The 23,161-nt window shown below is 41.6% G+C and overlaps 2 protein-coding genes across 5 annotated transcripts in view; one reads left to right on the top strand and one right to left on the bottom strand.

Annotated features, from left to right (window-relative positions):
• Positions 1-6,742, top strand: part of YTHDC1 (YTH N6-methyladenosine RNA binding protein C1) — a 34,165-nt gene extending 27,423 nt beyond the window's left edge. For 2 of the 3 annotated variants that reach the window (XM_058180678.1, XM_058180677.1), the window contains 2 exons: positions 4,274-4,408; positions 4,998-6,742. In XM_058180678.1, coding sequence (XP_058036661.1) covers positions 4,274-4,408; positions 4,998-5,216 — 354 coding nt within the window. In that variant the 3' untranslated portion in view covers positions 5,217-6,742. Of the gene's footprint in view, positions 1-1,532; positions 4,409-4,997 lie in introns of those variants that run through there. The other variant, XM_058180679.1, reaches the window with a different exon arrangement.
• A 1,558-nt stretch (positions 6,743-8,300) lies between these two features.
• The window catches only part of LOC131198482 (UDP-glucuronosyltransferase 2A1-like), a 76,232-nt gene continuing 61,371 nt past the window's right edge, over positions 8,301-23,161 (bottom strand). For both annotated transcript variants that reach the window (XM_058183180.1, XM_058183179.1), the window contains 4 exons: positions 10,642-10,773; positions 9,936-10,023; positions 9,621-9,840; positions 8,301-8,981 (listed from right to left, as the gene is read on the bottom strand). In XM_058183180.1, coding sequence (XP_058039163.1) covers positions 8,702-8,981; positions 9,621-9,840; positions 9,936-10,023; positions 10,642-10,773 — 720 coding nt within the window. In that variant the 3' untranslated portion in view covers positions 8,301-8,701. The remainder of the gene's footprint in view (positions 8,982-9,620; positions 9,841-9,935; positions 10,024-10,641; positions 10,774-23,161) is intronic.

Genomic DNA, 23,161 nt, shown 5'->3' with positions numbered 1-23,161 from the left:
CTTGAAAATTCATGTCAGCCGCCTCCATTTTGTTATCCAGTATGTTTTTTTAAGTGGGTCTCATGACAGCAATATAACTAAAATGGTTGATTTGCAATTAAGGTTTTCTAGTGTATTTTATACTTTGTTAACTGATTAATTAGCATTCATATCTCAAACAAATAGCAATGTAGTCATTTCTATGACAGTTACTGAAGCTAATTGAGGGGGGATGATGCATGTGCCTTCTTGAGCTTTTCACAGTATTGAGATTTTGATATACCAAGTGGTATGAAAATCTACTCATATTCCTTTAGATACGCTATGCTAAAGATATAATATTCCAAAATACCTGCCAGATAGTTTTTCTATTGTGTTTCACATCTGTTATCCATCCTCTTTTGATGCATTTTTAAATTTTTGATCTAAACACACTCACACTGACACACATTGTTTTTTATTCATATTGTTTTGTTCCTAGTCCTTGCAACCATTAGTGAGAATTTTTCAGATTCTCAGTGTTACATAGGTTTTTTTAAGTGCAACATATCCAATTGCTCTACCCACATTGATCTTTTTTCTCCATCTTCCTAATTCCTTTCTTTCCCTATCTCCTCTTACATATCACTAACACATATTTCTCATTCTCCACAAATATATTTATTTATATTTACTTTTGTTTATTCAAAATGCATGTTTTTTTGATAATTGAATCATAGGGCTGGAAGGGACTTCGGAAATCTCCTAATCCAATCTTCTGCCCAAGGCAAGAATCCTTATGCCATCTCAGACAACTGAGTGTCCAGTCTTTTCTTTAAAAGTTATTCCATTGGTTAATTGCTGTCACTGTCAGGAAATCTCTCCTTAATAGGTAGGATCTTTAACAAGCTTCTACCCATTGCTTCTTATCGTGCTCTCAGATGCTTTAGAAAATAAATCAACTCCATCATCTGTGATTACCATTCAAGTCTTGGAAGACATCTTCATGTCATCCCTAATCCTTCTCTTTGTTTGGCTAGACTAGCTCCCTCAATTGTTGATCATATGATTTAGCCTCCAGACCCCTTATCTGAGAGTGTCCTTCTCTGCAGTCTTTAAAGGGTCTCAGATCTTTTTTTTGTATCATGATGACCAGAATTGGAGACAATATTCTAATTGTGGCCTCACTAATGTTGTATAGAGTAGTACTATCACTTTTCATGATCTTGATGCTGTTCTTCTGTTGATGCATCCTAGAAATGCATTGTCCTTTTTTGACAACTACAGCATGCTACTGTGTCATATTTAAATAGTGGTCCACTAGGATGCCTAGATCTCTTTCATAATAACTGTTGTTGAGCCAGATATTACCTATTGTATACCTATCTGTTTGGTTTTTCTTGCCTAAATGCAAGACCTTATTTTTCTCACTATTGAACTGTATCTTGTTGGATAGGCCCATTTCTCTGATCTGTCAAGATCCTTCTGAATCTCTTATCTTCCAAAGTGTTACAATTCCCCTCTGCTTTGTATCGTCTGCAGATTTGATGAGGTCTTTCTATTCCCTTGTTTAGATTGTTCGTGAAGCTGCTGAAGAGTACAAGACAGAACCTTGAACTTTGACAGAACCACACTACATATTTCTTTCTATGTAGCTGTACCTCTATCGACGGCTACATTCTGAATGTGATTGGTCAGCCAACTGTGAATCTGGTGATAGTACTGTCTATCCTACATTGAGGATAGACTGTCATCTACTTTGCCAAGTGCCTTCCTGAAATCCAAGTATACTACCTGTGTTTCCCTGAAAATAAGACTGGGTCTTATATTAATGTTTGCTCCAAGGTGCATTAGGTCTTATTTTCTGATTAGGTCTTATTTTTGAAAAATATGGTACTAAGTGCATCCATCTGGCTGACAATGTTAACTGGGGATTATTTTGGGGGTAGAGCTTAAATTATGAGCACACTAAAATCATGCTAGGGCTTATTTTCCTATTGGGTCTTATTTTCAGGGAAACTGGGTATATCAATAGCATTTTCCTGATCCACTAATTTAATCACTTTATCAAAGAAGACTAAGGTTTGTTTGGCACCATCTGTTTTAACAAACCCAAGCTGCATTTATTAATCGTCTTATTCATTTCTAGGTGCTCCCAGATCTGCTGCTTGGTTATCTTTTCTAAGTTTTTCCTGGGATTGATATCAAACTGATTGGTTTGTGATTTTCTGGTTCCAATTTTTTCCTTTTTTCCCTTTTTTGAGAATTGGAACCACATCAGCTAAAGAAGCTTCTTGAATGAGAAGTGAAATGTTTTCAAGGAAAAAATTCCAAGAAAGACCATTTGCCTTTTGAAAAACATTTTCAGGACACCCAGGACCTAGATGATTGAGAATCTCCATTGGCTCTTTTTCCAATCCTCCTCTTTTCCAGTGCTCTCTCTATTCCAGGAGCTCAATAAAATTTTATTCAGTGGTTCTGAGATCAACCTGTTGGTTTCTTCAGAATCCTGGGATGTAATACTTTTGGTCCTGCGATTTGAACTCATCTAAAGTGGAAAGGTGTTTTCTTAACATTTCCCCCCTATTTTGTCCTTTCCTGTTCTGTGTCCCACCATGCTATTTTTGATAGATTGGACTATTTTTTTTCCTTTTGCATGTGGTCAAATGCAAAGAGGAATTAAGCAGTTCCATTTTTCCTTGACGCTCGTCACTATGTTGCCATCTTTTTTAATAGACCTATCATTTGCTTGACTTTTTTCTTGTTCTTTACATGTTGAAAAAACTTTAAAATTATTTTTGGCATTTGTTGCAAATCTTAGTTCATTCTGATCCTTAATTATCTGATTCTATCCTTGCAGGTGCAGGCTATTGGTCAGTATTTTGTTTTAGTTATGTGTATCTCTGTCCATTCCAAGTCTTAATTCATTCTGAGCATTAGCTTTCCTGTCTCCATGCTTGCAGATTCAGAGAACCATTCTGGGCACTATCCAATTGGAGCCCTATTGACCTGAAATAACTTATGGAATGTTTTGAAGTAGCTTAAGTTTTACTGTTTTATTAAACTTACCCACAAAAAGTCTATTTTGCAAATCTACTTTTGCACAGTTTTGCTGAGCAAATTCATAGGAAACCTGGCAGATCCAGTCTCGTAATGATCAACCAATATTTATTTATTATGCAAAGAAATTAATTTGCCAACAGTTTCTGTCCTTTAAAAAACTGAACTCCAGCTAACCTATTAATGTACAATATAATTTGGTACATAAGGGATTCTCCAGAAACAAATTATGGATAGTATCAACTAAAGAAAGTTAATCATTATTTCTCAGAGATAATGTAAGATGGGGGTGGATTTTCTAAACAAAATCCAGGTAGAGGAATATACTTTGAATTATCCTAAAACAAAAGTTGTTTTTAAGTGACCAAATTGGTCATTTTTGAGCAGTCAATTTCTCCCTTTTAAAACAGTGAGATACCTACATCGAATAACTGTTCCAAAATTTGAAGGGCGTTAAAAACTTGGCATGCAACAATGCACTTTTCACAGCAGTTTTGGAGGGCTGATACAAAAAAATACCATTTGAACTAAGATTGTTCCCCAATAGACAAGGAAACCATAACTCCTGGCCTGCTACTCTGCATCTTCTGCAAGGACTCACAGTCTCAATTTACAACCTCAACTAATAAAACACCCGAGAAATACTGATCCCTTTTATATGTAACTACTATTATTAGATCAGCACAAAGTAGTTTTTCTAAATGTGGCCAAATTTTGTTATACTATATGCAAAATTAGCAGATTCTAGCTGCCCACTGATAATCTATCACTAGTTGTAATATTTTGTCTGCCTTTTATTTTTATTAGTATTGTTTTTAATGCTTTTATTTGTAATGTTGGTCTGTGACTAATAAAAATTCATTGATTGGAATGTCCAAATCGGTCTGAAATAAAATTTGTAGTTGATGCACAGTCCTGGTGCAGTAATAATGATTAGAGTGGTTTCAGTTGAAATTTTTATTGAATGATTGATCTTTCTTATTTATCGAATCCTATTCTATCTTGTTACAAAAAAAAATCTTTTAAGAGTATCTTTTATTAGCAAGAGCTGTAAAATCATGCTCTAAATAACTTCAGCTTTCCTGGGGTCAGTTGTGAAAATGTACTTGTTGCAGAAACATTTAATTCCATGAGAATTCAAATACATCCTAGATATATATTGCAGTACTGCTCAAATGTTGAATTATATTTTCTTGTTGATGCTGCTATGTTCTGGGGTAGCGGATTACTGGAGTAACGAGGAATTTTTTTTTAGCCTCCTTACCCAGGTATAGAACAGCCTCCCCATCACCCATATTACCAGCACCATGCTCCTCCTCCGCAGGCTCACCCTCCTTACTCAGGACACCATCCCATGCCACATGATGCACGGTACAGGGATAAGCGAGTGGTAAGTGTATCATTGTTTCCAAGTTAGGAAAATGTACACATCAGATTTCGTTGAAAATCACTATATTTATTATAAAATATGTACGGCTAAACATCTAGGACTAGATAGTTACAGAAGAGCTAACTTGATGTAGTGGTTAAGGCATCAAGCTAGAAAGCAGAAGTTCATGAGTTTTGATCCTCCTTTAGATAGAATATGGGTGAATATCAGTTGGAATAGTCATTCTCAGCTCTAGGTAGGAGTCAATGGCAAACCACTTCCAAAAACTTTGCAAAAATATTGCAGGAACTTGCCCAGGCAGTCTCCTATAATCAGACACAATTGAAAAGAAAGGGGGAAAATATATTTCCCATTTGTAAAACTCAAGGTGGCAAAGTTTGCAGGTATCACATTTCAAAAATTTCAGTTAAAAAAAATAAAGATCAGTATGTGAAACTGCAGAATGTAAAGAATATGTTCACATTACAACAATGAACTATCACTGGATAATTGGTAGCCCTTTAGATCCAAGTATTCTTAGTAACTCCCAAGTTAATAGAAGTTGTGGTTTTAAACTTAGTGATATTTAAACTTATTCTGTCTTCCATAGCATGACTATGACATGAGGGTAGATGACTTTCTACGTCGGACACAAGCAGTTGTCAGTGGCCGGAGAAGCAGGCCGAGAGAAAGAGAGCGGGATCGTGAACGAGATCGGCCCCGAGATAACCGAAGAGACAGGGATCGGGAACGAGGGAGGGAGAGGGAGAGGGAAAGAATATGTGATCGGGACAGAGACAGAGGGGAAAGAGGAAGATACAGAAGATAATGTATTGTGAAACTACAGATACTTAAGGAAACCAAGGCTTGTATATTTGCGTGTTTACAAGTAGTAAACTTTTATTTTCCTAAGTCATCATACTTGATTGTGTAGATGAATTTATAATTGCCCCTGTTCCAAGCATGCTGTAAGCTGTGAACTGAAATACTTATTTCGGCCAAAAAACATGCGAAGCTTGATTCTCCAGTTGATATCTCCATTTAAGCAGCAGTTTAGAAGACAAATTTAAAGAATGTAGAATTTTCCCAACACATTTATCTTAACAATAATTTAATTATATGTTCCTTTGAATACGAGTTACTAGCTGCCATGATTTTAGCTCTGTTTTTTGACATGTAGCTTTTAATATTTCTTGGGGGGGGGGGAAGCGTGGAATGCTGCTATCAAGTACGCAAAAATACTGGGTGTGTGATAGTTGGCTGTATGGCAGTATTGAAGCAGTCGCCTTTTGTTTTTCTGTTTCTGTTTTTAATTTTTGTAAAGACAAAGCTTGTTCAATAATGAAAGCAATAGTAATATGTTATTGAACCTGTGCTCTGATTGTATTTTGTTTAATGCTTGTCTAATCACCTCACTTGCACCCTTTTTCTCCAAATTAACCATACTGTTTAGAATGTCCACTGTATGTGTGTGTGCATATATGCGTGAGCACAAATACTGTTGTATACTACATTGCTACCATTTCTTTTTTTATAATAAATTGCTAATAGTCAAATTCCATGGACTTTGATGCTTTCTGGCTTCTTAAAAAAGGAAGATTAATGATTAATTTGTCAATGTCATTTCAGGCATTCAGGCCTCAGCATGAAACAGAAAAAGAGGCACTGTCAGGGTTGTTTTAGATAATGATAATCCAAATAAATTTCCATTCTTATCCAATATATTTAAATTTGTGGCATATATATTAGCATCTCCATAAAAATGTAAAGTATGGGAATCTCAGACTCAGGAAAGTGCATAGTTTTGTTATAGAAATAGGAAACTTTTGGAAAATGGTGGCCAGTGAACAGTTCCATGTTAATTTATTTAACCAAGTCCCATGCTATTTATTGCAATTTATTGCCAGTAAGAATGCTTGTTCATGCCTGAGGCAAAGCAAATTGTCTATCTGATATTATAGTATGAATAGCCTGATATTCTAGTAAATTATAGTCATTCTCTAATGAAAAAGCTAGAGGTATAAGGTTTCTGGACATTTTGGTTCTACAAATAACATTTCTTCTTTTTCCTGCTAAAATAAAACAAAAAAATAGCAATACCTGGTGTTCTTTGCCAATCTTGTTATTTTGTCACCATAGGAATATAATGCAGTTTATGTATAATTGCTCATAAAATCATTTTAATATAACATTAATATTGATTAACCAATTTGAAAGTGTGGTTGGGTATTTTTGAAACAAACTATGAGATCAGTTATAATTTATATAGAAAATGCATTGATGTGGTCAATGAAAGGGTTAATATTCTGACTTCAAAACCCTTGTACTTCTATTAAAAATAGTGTTTTCTTTTAACTTTTTTGTGGTGTTTTCTTCTTTTATGGAATAAAAGTATTAAAAGGCCAGAAAGATGAATTTCTTCTGAAATTTTTGGTGCCTAGAACAAGTAAAGCAGTTGGTTAACTCATCTTAATAATTTAAAATGATCACCTTAATTTAAAATGATCCTTTTCCAGAAAGGAAGTGCTATATCTAGGAAAACAGATTGACTGTTTTTCTCTCCTCTATACACCACACCCCTTGAGGCCTAGTCATGCTAGCAGGACAACAGGATATCCAGAGGATAGAAATGAATTGTACTCTCTCAAGGACAGTATATCAAGGAATGCACTATTTTTATTTTTTCCTCTGCATAGAAAAGGAAGATAATTTTGTGAGAGTTAATTTTAAATTTATTATAATCAAAAGAGCCAGTTGGTTGCTGGAGGGAAAAGATTTTGTGTCTTGTCTTAAACATTATATTCACAATTGTAAGAAAACAATGCAGTCAATCATCCCATTCATTCCCCCAGAGAAGAAAGATCCTGGGCCATTGTTTTGCCAAAAGTATACTTTACTGGAGCTTAAATGGTTACAGAAGTTTAACAAAGCTGGTTTTGGTGTGCACACTACACAATTAACATTCCCCTTTCCCTGGCCATCTCCCCTATTATCAGCAAACATTCAATTACTATATTTTTCAGAGTATAAGACACACCTTTCCCCCCCCCTCTCCAAAAGAGGGTGAAAATTTGGATGCGTCTTATACATCGAATGTAGCTCTGCCCAGCCTTTGAAACTAAGGTTTCAGAAGCTGAAAAAAGGCTCTTAAAGGGAGGTTTCAGAGGCTGGGAAAAAAAGCAAGGCGCAGAGCTCACAACCAACGAACCTGTTGCTAAAGTTCACCTCTGGGAACAGCTGATTGGGATATTCCGGGAGGGCGATCCACCCCCAATCAGCTTTTTTCTTATATTGTCCTCCCCAAAAACTAAGGCAAGTCTTATACTCCAGTGCATCTTATAATTCGAAAAATACAGTGGGTGCTGATACCTTTTTTGGGTAATGGACCTTTGATCTTATGGGCTTTTCTGCTTTGCACTCTGATGGATGACCTTGGCGAGCAGGTGTTGGCATGCTTAGATTTCCCTTCCCTCCCCACCCCTAACCCCTAAATGTCAGGCTATCGGTTTTGCAAAGCTTGCCTTATTTATTTATTTATTTATTTATTTACGATGGTAGCCATGACAGATGCATAATCCATTTTTAAAAATATTTTACATCTTGAGAAAAGATAAATTTTGGAATTTTCCCTCTAACCTTTTACAGCTGATAAAGTCCATTTGTTGATACGAATATTGCACAAGACAGACAGTGAATTCCAGTGAAGGTGCTAAGTATTTTCTGATAAAAGTTATAAAAACTATTGTGAAAGCAGCAACTTTTGGATACTTGTTGACTCTTATTTGTTAGTTTTAATACAGTAACAAAGATGTGTCATCTGAAGAGCTACAATGCAACACATAACCCAGAGGTTCCCAATCTTTTAATTGTCCCCGTCCCCTGCAAGGAACTGACAACCAGCCAGCGCTCCTCATACTTTTGTTTGACAGCTGAAGATAAGTTCATTACTTAGTCTTACCTAATTCTGTCTCTCATATTAGATACTTCCATGAACATTTTTAAACAAGTGATTGGCATTTTGAGAAAAAAAATTATACATAGAAATTTCTAAATAAAGTAATGATTTCGAGAAAGAATTATAGAGAAGCATTTGCAAAAAATTACTTCTCATTATAGCTAAATTTCCACTTCAGAATCACTTAACTACCAATCAAACCAAAACTAATTAAATTTGTTAACTATTTACACATACAAGTAAAATTTAATATTATGAATGGAATCGAATTATATGGAAACATTCAACATAAATCTTACTGTACCAATAATGAGCATAAACTATGTTAATCAGGTGTTGGAGACCGAGTCCCAGGAAAATTAATCTATTTTTGATTTTTGTAAAATGTTGCCACATTTCCAAAAGCAATACGAACAGCATTTAAAAGTGAGGAATGCAAAAACTATTGTGAAGCCAATCAAGAAGGCTATGACATCTAGACAGTGATACTGATACCAGTTCAAGTGATAGGCAGCTACTTGCAAATGCTTGGCACCTTTGTGGCGTATGACAAATTCAATCCAAAAGATAGCCCGGTCCAGTGGCTTTATCGGTTGATCATGATGGAACTGAGATAATTTTAAAGCATTTTTCTTAAAACTGGAAAAATTAAAAAGACACAGAAAAGAATAAATTAAAAAAGAGTCAGAAATCAGCTTTCTATTGTTTTTAAGAACTTCAGTCTTCAAGTACTTATGGACTTTACACCAAACAATCTACCGATTTGTCAAAATTCAAACTGGCTTAGTGTCTGTTATAGTTTCTTACCCAAAATCAGTTCAATTACTATTATAACCAACTACTAATTTATACTCCATTAAAATACTATTTTATCTTCAATAACACTTATTCACAACAACATTCTATTCATTTTCATGTATAAAAAGTATCAAAAAGTCGGGTAGAATTTTAAGATCCTTTTCTGAACAATGAATTTAGGTATACTGAACAAAGCACAAATGCGTTCTATTGGATGATGCTCCAAATTCCATTTAGTCCTAAGTAGCACAGATAATTGGAAGGGAATCCAGTCCAGTAAAATGCTCAAAGTACATATTCTACTGTTACCTCTTTATAGATATACAAAAATCAGATATGCCTAATTGAGTAAAATATAACTGGTAAAGTAACCAGAATTACCATTTTTGCAAAAATGACGTCAAAGAAAAAAACAGCAAATTAATTACTATGAATATCTTAGACGTAATCTATTCCAAAGAGAGTTTATAAACTACTCACAAAGCATTATGAATGACAGTGTTCACAGCATTTACTAAATCTTCTGCTTTCATTGTGTGGATGTCCAGTTCCACAGCCATTCCCTTCACCTTCATATGGATAATATTATCAGTCTGGTCTGCAAATAGGGGAATCCCTACTATGGGAATTGCATGGTAAATGGCTTCATAAATTCCATTTGTTCCGCCATGTGTTATAAATGCTTTGGTCTTTGGATGGCCTGGAATAAAAAGATGAAAATGTTCTGACAAAATCTTTTAGGATATGAGCAAAGTGACTATTTTATTCAGTCTAAAGGAGCATAAGGTGTCTTACCAAGAAGATCATTTTGTGGTATCCAATCATAGGTCCTGGTATTGGCTCCAAGCATCTCTAGTTTTTTCCCTTTATACCGCCAAATAACCTAGAGTAAAAAATAATTGGATTGCTATTCCATGTAGTCCAAATTCCAAACAATGCTTCCTGGCTCATGAATTTCAGATTTTCTAATTTGTTTGGATTTGGGGGATTGAATTGGGTCATGGATCTTTTAATGTTGCATTCTTGTGAAATTGCTGAACCGCCAAAGAATTACAAATTAATTTAAATGCAATAAATAAATAATATTACATGCCATTCTTTTTTATGACAAAATAGTGAACTCAATTTACTAATAATTCTTGTTTTGAATTCTACTTGTATTTAAAACATTGATAGATGTATTTCTTGTGTCTTTTATCATAAATTTAATAGAAAACATGAGTTTTAAGAAAGAATATTTGTAATCCCTTCCTTAGTATTGTGGGAATTTTTAGAAAGAAATACATTATATAAAATCAGTTGAAAATGCACATTCTAAATTGTAAAACTTCAAAGTAGTTAAAAGTTATCAGGATAAGAAAATTTTAGACACAGTTCAATTAAATGAAAATTATAAAATATATGCATCCTTTGTAAATCAGTAGTTTATTGGAGAAGAAAATGAACAGATTTCTGGAATATCCATAAATGTGTGTGTGTGACTTACACCTAGGATACTGACCTTCTGTGGAAGCTGGCTGAGTGCTGATGCAATTATATTATTTTTTTCATCTGTTAAGTTTTGAACCAGTGAACCAAGGGAAAATACTACAATACCATGTTCACCTGAACTCTGTACAAAATTTTCCATTTCCTGTTAAAAGCAAAGAAAGAATCAGACCTCTTTATCATTGCATGGAATGTTACATTTTCTTTGGTTGGCCATGATTAGTATGCTCAAACCACATAATTTTTTATCATAATGCAAGATAATGGACCAAGAAAAAACTATGTAGTAACTTGCATTTGAAGGAAGCAGAAGAAATAGAATAACAATAAGTTGGAAGAACCTTGAGAGATCTTGTAGTCCAACCCCTTGCTCAAGCAGGAGACTATACCATTTCAGGCAAATGAGTGTCTGCCTTAATGAAGCTTGTCCACCCCAAGGATAAAACAGCTAGACACAAACTGAGCATCATGGTATATGGAATACAATGCAGCAAGATGTACAGAGCTCTACATTGGGGAAACAAAACAACCACTTCATAAATGCATGGCACAACGTAGGAGAACAAACCCACCAGGACAAGATTCAGTAGTCCATCTGCATTTAAAAGGCAAAGACCAGTCTTTTGAAGACAGCAAAGTTCACATTTTGGACAGCCAGTTTGAAACCGGGTCAAAGAGGCCATCTATGTCAAAATTGAAACAACCCTTTCTTGACAGATGGGGAGGGATACAACATCATCTATATCCAGTCTACAATACAGTCCTTTCAAGAAAGCTTCACACTCATTTGCACTACGCAGGTGACCCTAAGGCCACAGATAAACCTCCAAGTGGCTTCAATGACTCTTTAAAATAATGCAAATGGCCAACTGTCAGCAGAGTGAACTAAGAGCACATATTTATATTTATTTATATTGAATTAGATAGATTAAGGTTTGAACTGGAAATAGGTGGCTTTCATTTTATAATTCATTTGATATACAGTATCAATTTATTCAGATTGTGATTCAAGGCAGGCAAGCTCACAAGAAATCAAAGAACTTGTGATAAGTAACATTTATTTAAAAAAATTAGAAATCCATAAACAATAGAATTCCTGCAACAGGTTTAATTCATGACCCAGTGTTAGGCATGAAAAACTATGACCACATGTAAAGTTCCAATGAAGCAGATTATTGCTAATTATTGCTAATGCCCATGCACAAGAATATTCTCAACTAATAGTTAGAGCTTGCTACGATAAGGGTCAATAGAATTCACAGTGGTTTGTACTTAATGAATTTGTAGCTATGTAGCAACTCTGATCCTTCTTTTACTTCCAATGTCATACCCCTTCTCTTTCAACAGTCTCCCCTTTTTCCATGTCATCTTTATAGCTGCCCTCTCCTTCTTGCATGGCTTCTTCAGAATCTGAGTTCTTGGCAGGGCAGACAGTAAAGCCATTTCAAAGGAATCTTCCTCTCCCATGTCCAAATCAACCTTTGATCCAGCTGGCGCTTGCTGAAAAATAATATTAGTCTCCCACCCACCCCTTGGGATGTGAAGGGCAGAAATGGAGGGTATTCAACTATCCAACCTCCCCTGGATGAGTCCACAAAGGCTGATTAACCCCTTCAGCTACTGATTCTTAGGGCAGGTCACAAGGCCAGGAGCTTAGTCAGTCAAGGTTAAGCAGTGAAATGATGGTGAAACTACTGAATCAATTCAGGAGCGTGGACATATCTGGCTTTCTCCCAAGGGTGTTCGGGTTCTGAGTATACTTTCGAAAGCATCAGATACAGATTCCTTTGCCCTTTATTCTGGAGTCTACAATCTCTATCACTTCACATTCCTTTTCTCCTTCCTCAACCACTAGCAGTGGGATCAGGTACTGGAAGCTCAAGGTGCTAGAGTATGTATACTCTATGCATACTCTTTTGAGTATGGTGAATGGTTGGATTTTCATTGAGAGGGCAACTGTAAATGAAATGCTACAGGACTGATCTACCAGATGACCTTGAAGGGACACACAAAATTTGCATCTAGCTTCTTAAACAGTATTGTAGTGATTTAGAATGTGGTAACAGCAAAACTTTGTCTCCTGTAGCTATAAGAAGCCTTCCTGTCAATGGGCACCTGCAACTTTCTTGTATAACTGCTTTGCCTGTTCCAGCTGCTGTTTCATCGGGGTTTGGGCAACAAGCTGCTCTTGCAAAAAAAAATTTTTAAAAAATCCACAACTTGTGAGACAGAGCCCTCCTCTCAGGCTCCCTGGTAAAACTGTCAGATAATCAGATATGTACTATACAACAGGGGTGGGTTCTAAATTTTTTTACTACCAGTTCTGTGGGTGTGGCTTATTTTGTGGGTGTGGCTTGATGGTCATATGACAGTGGGCATGGCTTGGTCATGTGGCTTGGGTAGGCATGGTTTGGTGGTCATGTGACTGGGTGGGCGTAGCTGGGTAATCATGTGACTGGGTAGGTGTGGCCAACTTGATGTCACTCACATCAAAGGTTGATGTCACTGACGTCAATTTCCCTGTCTATTTATTTACTACTACTGAACATCCAAAATATACTATTAAATCCTATGTATATATGCCATATGTGTACATACATATTACATAGTATAGCGTTTATAGGCACACAAAAAGATACAGTATCTACTCTCTCTATATATATACTGTATGTACACACACACACACACACACACCTTTTCTAAAACTATACACATTCAACCTCACTTACTACATTTGGAAAAACACACCTAGAGTTCACTTTCTGCCACACATTTAATTATAACTTCTGTACATTTAGAACATTACACACTCTTCAGTTGTTCTTCCCTAACTTGCACGTGACTGTTAGAGCCAGGAGAGATCATGGATTGTGGTGAAACTCACTTAACAACGCTCTTGCTTAGCAACCAAAATTTTGGACTCAATTCTGGTCATAAGACAAGGACTATCTCTGCCTTCCTCTGCATGGCAGCCTTGTTCTAGTAAACTCCTTCTCCTTTCAGGCAATTTTCCTCTCTGTTAGAGGCACCAAAATAATCCAGATGATAGAAGGTTTCCTGCTGGAGCAGAGGGTTGGACTAGATGGCCTCTAAGGTCCCTTCCAGCCCCAGATTGCTGTCCTGTTTCAAAGCGTCTTCTGAAGCCAAGTCTAGTGCCAGGGTTTGTGGTCCTTCCTTCCTCTCTTTCTGTCTCTCTTTTCTCTCTCTCCCTTCCTCTTTCTTTTCTTTTTCTTTCTTTCTTCCTTCCTTCCTTCCCCTTTTTCTTTCTTTTCCTCTTTCTTTCTACATCCCTCTTTTTCTTTCTCTCTCTCTCTCTCCCTCCTTCCTTCCCTCTCTCTCCCTTTCTCTCTCTCTCCCTCCCTTTCTTTCTCACTCTCTCCCTCCCTTTTATATTTCTCTCTCTTCCTCCCTCACTCTTTCTCTTTCTTTCTCTTCCACTCTCCCTTCTCTCTCTTCCTCCTTCCTTCCTCTCTCTCTCCCTTTCTTTCTCTCACCTCCCTGCTTGCTTGCTCTCACTTCCTCCCTCCCTTTCTCCCTTTCTTTCTCTCTCTCCCTTCTTTCTTTTTCCCTCCCTCCCTCCTTTCTTCCCTCGCTCTCTCTCTCCCTCTTTCTTTCTCTCTCTCTCCTCCCTCCCTCCCTTTCTTTCTTTCCCTCTTTGTCTCTCCCTCCCTTCTTTCTCTCTCTCTTTCTCTCTCTCTTTCTCCCTCCCTCTCTCCGTGCAGAAGGACCAAACCTTGCCACGCCAAGCCAAGCCAAAAGCCTGCAATCCTTTGGCACATCGAGACTTGGGGTGAGCAGTTGCTGCCCCAACCTGGCGCCCCCCATGTGCGGGGCGGGGGAGAAAGCCCACCCCACTCCCAAGATCCCATCCCTCGGGAAGGAGTGGGAGGGGGGCTCTGCTCTTTCCCAGCCCCCCGCCCCTTGCCCCCCCAACCCTTCAGCAACTCAGCTTTTCTTGCGCAAGCAAGAGGTTCTATCCCCGCGAAAGTGCTCTCAGAGTGGGTGCTTCTCTCGGCTGCGCCCACTGCCCCCCCACTGGCTCCTTTTGCATGGCTCCCTTCCCCAGTTTCCTGAGCAGATTCAGGTTGGGGGAGGGAGAGGTGGTGGGAGGGTACCTGCCGCTGAGAAGGATCCGATCTTTGAGGCTCCATTCCGGCTCCAGACACCGCAGGCTGTGGATGGAAGCAGCAAAGAGAGCTGGACAGACCAAGCCCAGGGCCAGAGTCTGCCACATCCCAACGGGCCACCAGCTTGGCTCTCCTCTGCCTGGCCTCCAGGAGCTCCCAGAGCCTCTTGCTCGGCGCTCCCCCCCGGTGGGGCAAGAGGCAGGGATGCCCTCCGGACCCAGCCACTCCCCGCAGCCCAATACCTGCTCTGCCCCGCCCTGGCCGGCTGTTTGAGTGAAGCGGAGCAGCGCTGTGTGCGCCTCCCGGATCAGCGCAGCCCCCATGGGCCCCCCTCCCTGGAAACCCCCTGACCCTTTGGAAGGGCAGCCCCTGCTCGAGCGTCACCTCATGACAGTGCGCTTGCCCTTCAAGTCGGCTCCAGCGTAGCAAGCGACCTCCGGCTGAGCAGCAAGTGATTGAGGCAGAGAAAGACCAAGGGAGGCAGTGGGGTTGTGGGGGCTCCTTTAGGACTTGTGGACTTCAACTCCCAGAGTTCCTCAGCCAGCAAAGCTCTCGGAGTTGATTGGTCCACAAGTCTTAAAGGAGGCAAGTTTGAAGATGCCTGGAGGCGGGGGAGGGCAGCAGGGGTGGGGAAGGGCAGCTGTGGCAGCAGAGGTGGTGGCGGGGTGGCAACAAACATGGCGGCTGGGGCAAGCGACCAGCGACCAGTTTGGGGGCATGGCCAGCCATCTTTTACTACTGGTTCTGCGAACTACTAAATATTTTTACTACCGGTTCTCCCGAACCAGTAGTAACCCACCACTGCTGTACAAAGCTTGAAAGGGGTCATTGCAATTGATGTGTGGAGACAAGTTTCCGTACGAAAATTCTGCCAATGGTAGGAGTGAGGGCCACTTGCCTTGGGTGTATGTGTAATAGCTTCTCAAATATTGTTGTAGCATTTGATTAGTCTTTTCCATCTCACCATTTGTAACTGAGTGGTGGGCTGAAGACAAATTTACCTGGACATTCAAAAGTTGGAACAGTACCCTCCAAAAACTGGGGGGAAATTGCCCCTGAGACCAGTCTGGATACTATACCTTTCTAATGAAAGACATGGTCCAAAAAAAATTGACAGTGTCTTTGGCAGTGGCAGCCCTTACAAAGGATGAAGTGAGCCATCCTCATAAACAGATTCACTACAACTAGTATAAATATGTAGCAATGAACAGCAAGTACCTGGATGCAGTTGCTCAAGAAGGTGGTAATGGCGGAGTAAGGATTAAGGAATGGTGACCTTTTCCGGTTTTGTCCTTGGTTCGGCTGGGGGAATATCCCATCAGCCTGAAGAGGGGTTTTTCGCCCCCCCCCCCCCCGGGAGAGCATGACTGGTTGTGTTATGTATTCATGTTTGTACCTTTAAATATTTGAGCGGGAAATCAGCACGTTGCTGATTGGACGAAGCCTCCAGCAGAACTGTATAAAAGGAGAGGTTTTTCCCCCAGCCTGTTGCTGGGTTCACCCTATATTAAAGAGCTGTTGTCACTACCTGGTCTCCAGCCTCGTTACTTCCCGAACTTAACATTGGCGACGAGGATGGGATCTCGAGGCTAAGGAGAACCAGAACCGAACTGAAGCACGCGATAGAACAGACCCAGCAAACCCAGGGCAGAAAAGCGGAGATGGCCAGTTACACTCCGCCCGCACCGTTTGACCCGGCCAAGAGAAATGGGCGTATATGACCCGTTTGAAAGCTTTCTAGAAGCCAACGAACTGCACGGAGTTCCAGATAACCGGAAGAGGCTTATTTCCTAAGCCACTGCGGTCCGGAGGTCATCGACATCGCGGAAGCCCTGGCAGAGCCAACGCCGTTGCAGTCGGTGTCGTGGCCAACTTTACAGACTTTACTAAGAAACCGCCGCTGCGCGCCGTCCAAATACGTGCGGCGGTTTGAATCGGAGAGCGAAGGCAGATGGAGGCGAATCCATGGCGACTACATGGCCGCCCTAAGAAGCGTCAAGGACTGCGGATACGAGACCTGGGCGAGGTGCTTCTCGAGCAACTCATCCGAGGGGTCAAAGACATCCGATTGCGGCGACGGAACTCTGCCCAGTCTGTTGGGACTAGACTGGTTTCGTGCCCTGGGCATGGGAGTGACTGGCATCTACAGAAGTGACTGTAACCTGAAAGACATTCTCTTTAACGAGTTCGAAGATGTCTTCAAGGACTGCCTGGGCAAGTACAAGGGACCCCTATTTCCTTCAACTTAGACCCCAGGTAGCCCCATTAGGCTTAAGGCGAGGAGAGTCCTTTTGCCCTAAAACCAAAATCGATAAGGAGCTGGATAAGCTCATAAATCAGGGATTTTGGTGCCAGTCGATCACGCAAAGTGGGAGACGCCAATCGTCACCCCATAAAACCGGACGGGTCAATTAGAATTTGCGCTGACTACAAGGCGGCGCTTAACAAAGCCTTACAGAAAAGCGCTTACCCGGTTCCGTGGTGCAACACTTATTGCACTCTTTGGGGCAAGGCAAGTCTTTGCAAAGTTAGACTTGGCCCAAGCCTACCAACAACTGCCAGTGAGCGCCCGCACAGCCGAAGCCCAAGCGATTTGTAACGCTGGGGGCCTTCAAGTGCACCGATTGCAATTTGGGGTCAGTGTGGCACCAGGGCTGTTCCAAAACCTGATGGAACGACTACTGCAGGGGCTCCCAGGGTAGTTCCCTACTTGATGATGTCCTAATTTCAGGGAAAACATGGAGGAATTGGGGAGGCGGTTAAGAAAGGTCTTGGGCATTTTCGGACAGCGGATTAAAAGTCAAGACAAACAAATGCCAGATAGGGGTGAATCCGTCGATTTCTTGGGCTACGGATAGACAAGAAAGAATTCACCCTACTGAGAGCAAGGTTAAGGCAATTAGGAAGGCTCCAGCGCCCAAAAACAAAGCAGAGCTGCAGGCATTCCTGGGATTGGTTAATTTTACGCGGTCTTTTAAAGAACAAAGCAACCGTTGGAACCGCTGCATAGGCTCTTAGGAAAAATACTGTTTGGTCTTGGGGAAAGTCAGAAAATAGGGCTTTTGAAGCAGTAAAGAACCTGCTCTCAAGTGATAGCCTGCTCATCCAATATCACGACTCATTACCCTAGTGCTGGTTTGCGATGCCTCCCTTATGGGGTGGGGCTGTCTCAGCCATAGACTTCAAAGCGGCACAGAAGCCCCTATAGCTTCTACTCTAGAAGCGATGTCCTCCCAGAGAGGAACTACAGCCAATTAGACAAAGAAGCACTAGCCATTGTGTCAGGGTCAAAAATTCCACGAGTATGTCTTTGGGCGAATTTTGAAATCGTGACTGACCACAGACCGCTACTAGGGATACTGGCTGGCGACCCAACGCCTGTGGCACTTTCGCCACGCTTGACCCGATGGACTATATTCTTAGCCGCTATTAGTACAAGCTGCAGCATCGACCAGGAAAGAAGTGGGGCATGCAGGACGCGTTAAGCCGATGCCCACTACCAGGGCGACGAGACCCCTCCGGGACGCCCATCCTACTTATTGACTCTTTGGACTCTGGCCCAGTCACATCTAAGGAAGTGGCTCGGGCATCATACCGGGACATTGTGTTAAGGACTGTACTCGGTTGGGTACAGAGAGGGTGGCCCGCTGCGGGTGAGCAGTTCAAAATTTGTTAAAAAGCGATGAGCTCTCGGCTCAAGGGGTGCCTGTTATGGGGTGATCGTGTAATAATTCCTGATAAATTAAGGGAAAGGTATTGGACCTCCTCCACGAGGTCACCCAGGGATCGTAAGGATGAAGGGTTAGCTAGAAGCTATGTATGGTGGCCACTCATGGGCGCAGAGATTGCTGAGAGGGTAGGGAAATGCCAGGCTTGCCAAGAGTCCAGACCTCTACCCCAACGGCCCCAGTCAGAGAATGGGAAAAGCCCCAAGGGCCCTGGTCAAGAATCCACATTGATTTTGCTGGCCCTTTCCACGGCCAAACGTTCTAGTGGTTGTGGATGCATTCTCTAAATGGTTGGAGATCATACTCATGAAATCCACTACGGCCGAGCAGTAATCGCAGCCCTCGCCACCTATTCGCAACTCACGGGTTGCGGACACTCTGGTGTCCGACAATGAGCCCCAATTCACGGCAGCCCAGTTTGAAGAATACCTGGCAGAGGAGGCATCCGACATGCCCTCTCTGCGCCTTTCCACCCTGCGTCGAATGGCCTTGCAGGCGTTCACGTCCGAGCGCTTAAGGAGGCATTGTCCAGGCTCAAGCCAGGGACTGGCAAACAAAATAGACTTTTCCTAGCTCCAGCACAGAACCCCAAGCACGGCCACCGGAAAAGCCCAGCCGAATTGCTAATGGGTGAAACTCCGGTGCCCACTTGACCGCTTGAACCCCATTACACACCGAGGGTTACAAGGGGAACTAGAAAAGACAAGGAGATGAGCATAGGCGACCGGGTGTGGGCCCAACTATGGGGACGGCCTAGTTGGTTCAGGACAAATAATAAAGATAACCGGCCCAAAATCATACGTGGTAGAGCTACCGGACAACCGAGTGTGGCGGCGCCACATAGATCAGTTAAGGAAACGGATAACTGACCAAACCGAACCAAAAGAGACAGATAATGACCAATAGCACTTTGAATCCACAGCTGACAATGACCCGGGGGAGGCGCAAGACTTAGCTGAGGTCCCTGAGTTCCAGCGACGCCATCAGGTCCCCGAGGGAAGCAGCAGGGAAAATTCCAAAATTAATCCAAGGCCGGAGGGCCAAGAAAAAGAATCGGCCAATAATCCGGAGCCCGTTGGCCCAGAGAAAGAGCTGGGAGGAGAAAACAGCCCCTCCGACCAGCTCAAAACACCACCCAGAACTGAACCGCGCAGGTCAGAAAGAACTAGAGAGGCATGTTATTTGCGTGACGTCCGAAAAATAACATGTAAATAAATATGTAAATATGGCAAAGTGTTTTCTGGGAGGGAGGTGTTATGTATTCATGTTTGTACCTTTAAATATTTGAGCGGAAATCAGCACGTTGCTGATTGGACGGCTCCAGCAGAACTGTATAAAAGGAGAGGTTTTTCCCCCAGCCTGTTGCTGGGTTCACCCTATATTAAAGAGCTGTTGTCACTACCCTGGTCTCCAGCCTCGTTACTTCCCGAACTTAACAGGTTGGAACGAGGCTGGAGATGGTTGACGTGAGTGGCGGTTATACTAACTGCATTAGCTGGGTGGTGATGGCGATGGTAGCGATGGTAGCGTTTTTCCTCCGGGGGGAGCCATATCGGAGACCAGAGCAGCCAGAGCGGGGCGATTGCAACGGCTCTGCACATGGGCTGGTTGGACCCCCCTCCCCCCGTGATCAAGGATGCCGAGTGGAGTGGAGTTGAAGACGGTGGTGATATCATTCTCCACCTTTGGGTTTTTTGTCATCTAATCCCTTTTCCCAGCTGGAGACAAGAATAATGCATGGCTATTGAAGCTGGTTTACTTCTGTTATTTCACCAGCAGAGGGGACTAACCATCTGCTTTACCGCAGTGAGAAGGCGGTTTAGGCCTTTACTCCCCTCGGGCGGTGTTGGTTTGGCGTTTGGCTTCTACTTAGCAGGGGCTTGGACATCAGACTGGACACGGTGAGAGAGTGGTCTGGATTTTCAATCCCTCGAGCTAGTTATTTATTATTTATTATTTATTTATTTATTTATTTTATTTAATTTTTATACCGCCCTTCTCCCGAAGGACTCAGGGCGGTGTACAGGCAAAATAAAACAATACAATATACAGATTAAAATACCATATTTAAAAAACTTATTAAATTAGCCTGAGATTAAAAATTTCCATACTAAAAACCCCGTTTAAAAATTGATAAAATTTCCTATTAAAACTAATTTAAGCCAGCCCCGCGCGGATAAAAAGATGTGTTTTTAGTTCGCGACGAAATGTCCGAAGGTCAGGTATTTGACGTAGACCCGGGGGAAGCTCGTTCCAGAGTGTGGGCGCCCCCACAGAGAAGGCTAAATTGTTACATAGCTCCCAAGTCTCCAGTGATCGGACAGAACACTGATCCGAACACCATGAGTGGGGTTTGGGTTTTCTCTGTTCTGGCTGGACGTTTTGGGGGGGCCCTACTGTTGTGTAAATACAGTAACTCCCTATGGGCCTTAGCATATTTGTGCCTCCTGAACCTGCTATATTATCATCTGGACTTCCCGGGATACCAACTGGACTTGCCGAGATAAACTGCCTGCCATTCGTTGAGACTGTGATGTATTCGCCAGTGGAATTGCTTGGTCTGCGAGATTCCCCCCTCTCGCAGATATGGCCCTCCACTTTATCGAGGGCCTACCTCAATGATGGAGTTTGGAATCCCAATGGTGGCATGCTGCAAAGAAGGGTTTGAGAGTTTTTTTAAAATTGTCTTTTATAACTTTTTTAAATGATCCTAGTAAAGGGTTTTTAAGGGGAGGGAGGGCTAGGATGGGTTCTGGGGGAAACCCATTAGGGCCATGGCTTGACCCTGCGAGGGTTCGCGGTATAGATGTTATAGGTTTGGAGGCGATGGAGGAGGCTGGAGCTCGATTTAAAGAGGGCTATTCCATCTGCACAGTAAATGGGAGGGGCAGATATGGCGGAAGCAGGGGCCCGGGTTATGTTCAGAGAGTGCGTGCTCACTGTTTGCAAGCGATCACTCACTCTGGTCCCCCTGACTTTTCTCGTTCCCTGGGTGGCTCAAATCCTCAGAGCCTGGGCCTTCGGCTGATGTTATGTAATGCTAGGTCCGTGGTGAATAAAGCCCCCCTCATTTTTGATCTCATACAAGAGTGGGAGGCAGACCTGATGGGCATTTCGGAGACCTGGTTGGGCACGGAAGGGGGGGTGTCTCTCCTATCACCAACACTTGCCTTTTTTTTCCTAGGGAGGAATCTAGTACAAAACCCCTGTCCAACCCAACCCACTCTGATGCAGCCCCACTGGTGCTAAGCAATCAATATCATGGACTCTCACTAGAAGAAAACATGCAAACACATAGAAAAGAAGCACCGTCAAATGTCCCTAAAAGAGTAGCACCATCAAATGCTACTGTGATATATAGAAAAACACCCCAAACCTCCCTAGGAAAAAAAAGGCAAGTGTTGATGATAGGAGATTCAATTCTCAAGGGAACAGAACTTGCCATCTGTAGACCAGACAGTCAATCCAGAGAGGTATGTTGTCTCCCTGGAGCTAAAATCAAAGATGTGGTTGAGAACCTAACCAAAATAATAAAACCCACAGACTACTATCCCTTTCTACTACTACATGTCAGGATGAATGACACAAAAAAGGCCTTGAAAACAATATTGAATGATTATGAGCAGCTAGGCAAGAAAATCAAGGACTTAAGTTTACAAGTAATTTTTTCATCTGTACTGCCAACGAAAGGACAACATCCGGTAACAGAACAAAAAATCCTAGAAGTGAACCACTAGCTAAAGGGTTGGTGTTGCCAAAAAAACTTTGAATTCCTGGACCATGGTCTGTACTACCTCCAAGATGGGCTTTTGGCAAGGGACGGGTTGCACCTCACAAAGACGGGAAGAATGTTTTTAGAAAACGACTGGCTCAACTTATCAAGAGGGCTTTAAACTAAAATTGAGGGGGGAAGGTCACCAATCTTTAGGATCTCCATGACCTAATTCCAAGCAAAAACCCTTAGAAAGCAAGGCAAATAACGAAGTAAGGAGGGATGGAAGGAAGACCAACTCAAACACCAAGTAGGAGACCTAGGAACAGTGGTGGGATTCAAATTTTTTAACAACCGGTTCTGTGGGCGTGACTTATTTTGGGGTGTGGCTTGGTGGTCATGTGACTGGGTAGGCGTGGCTAGCTGCTCATGTGACTGGGTGGCCATGGCTATGGGCATAGAAACTACTCAGAGGGCTAAAAAAAGTCATTTCTGACCGGTCCTGCACTTATGACCATCTTCACACTTATGCCCATTGCAGCATTTTTAACAACCATGTCACTCATTTCACAACTGCTTCTCTCCACCACAGTTACAAGATAGGGCACAAAATGTAAAATGTGAGGACAGTTGTAGGTGTGAGGACCAGTCAAAAGTGTGAGGACAGGTCAAAAATAACTTTTTCAGCCCTCTGAGTAGTCCCTATGCACAAAATGCTGCAACAGGCATAAATGATGACTGGTCATAAGTGTGAGGACTGGTCAAAAGTGCGAGAACCTGTCAGAAATCACTTTTTTCAACCGTCTGGGTAGTCCCTATTTATTTATTTTATTTATAATTTAATTTCTATACCGCCCTTCTCCCGAAGGACTCAGGGCGGTTTACAGCCATATTAAAACACAAATACAAACAGCAAGTTTAAAACATAATTAAAAACAAATATTTAAATAGGCCAAATCAAAACTA

Source organism: Ahaetulla prasina, chromosome 4, assembly GCF_028640845.1.
Source record: "Ahaetulla prasina isolate Xishuangbanna chromosome 4, ASM2864084v1, whole genome shotgun sequence".
In the NCBI taxonomy this organism is placed as follows: domain Eukaryota; kingdom Metazoa; phylum Chordata; class Lepidosauria; order Squamata; family Colubridae; genus Ahaetulla; species Ahaetulla prasina.
The sequence above is the reverse complement of the archived record's forward strand: the minus strand, read 5'-3'. Positions and strand labels throughout refer to the sequence as shown.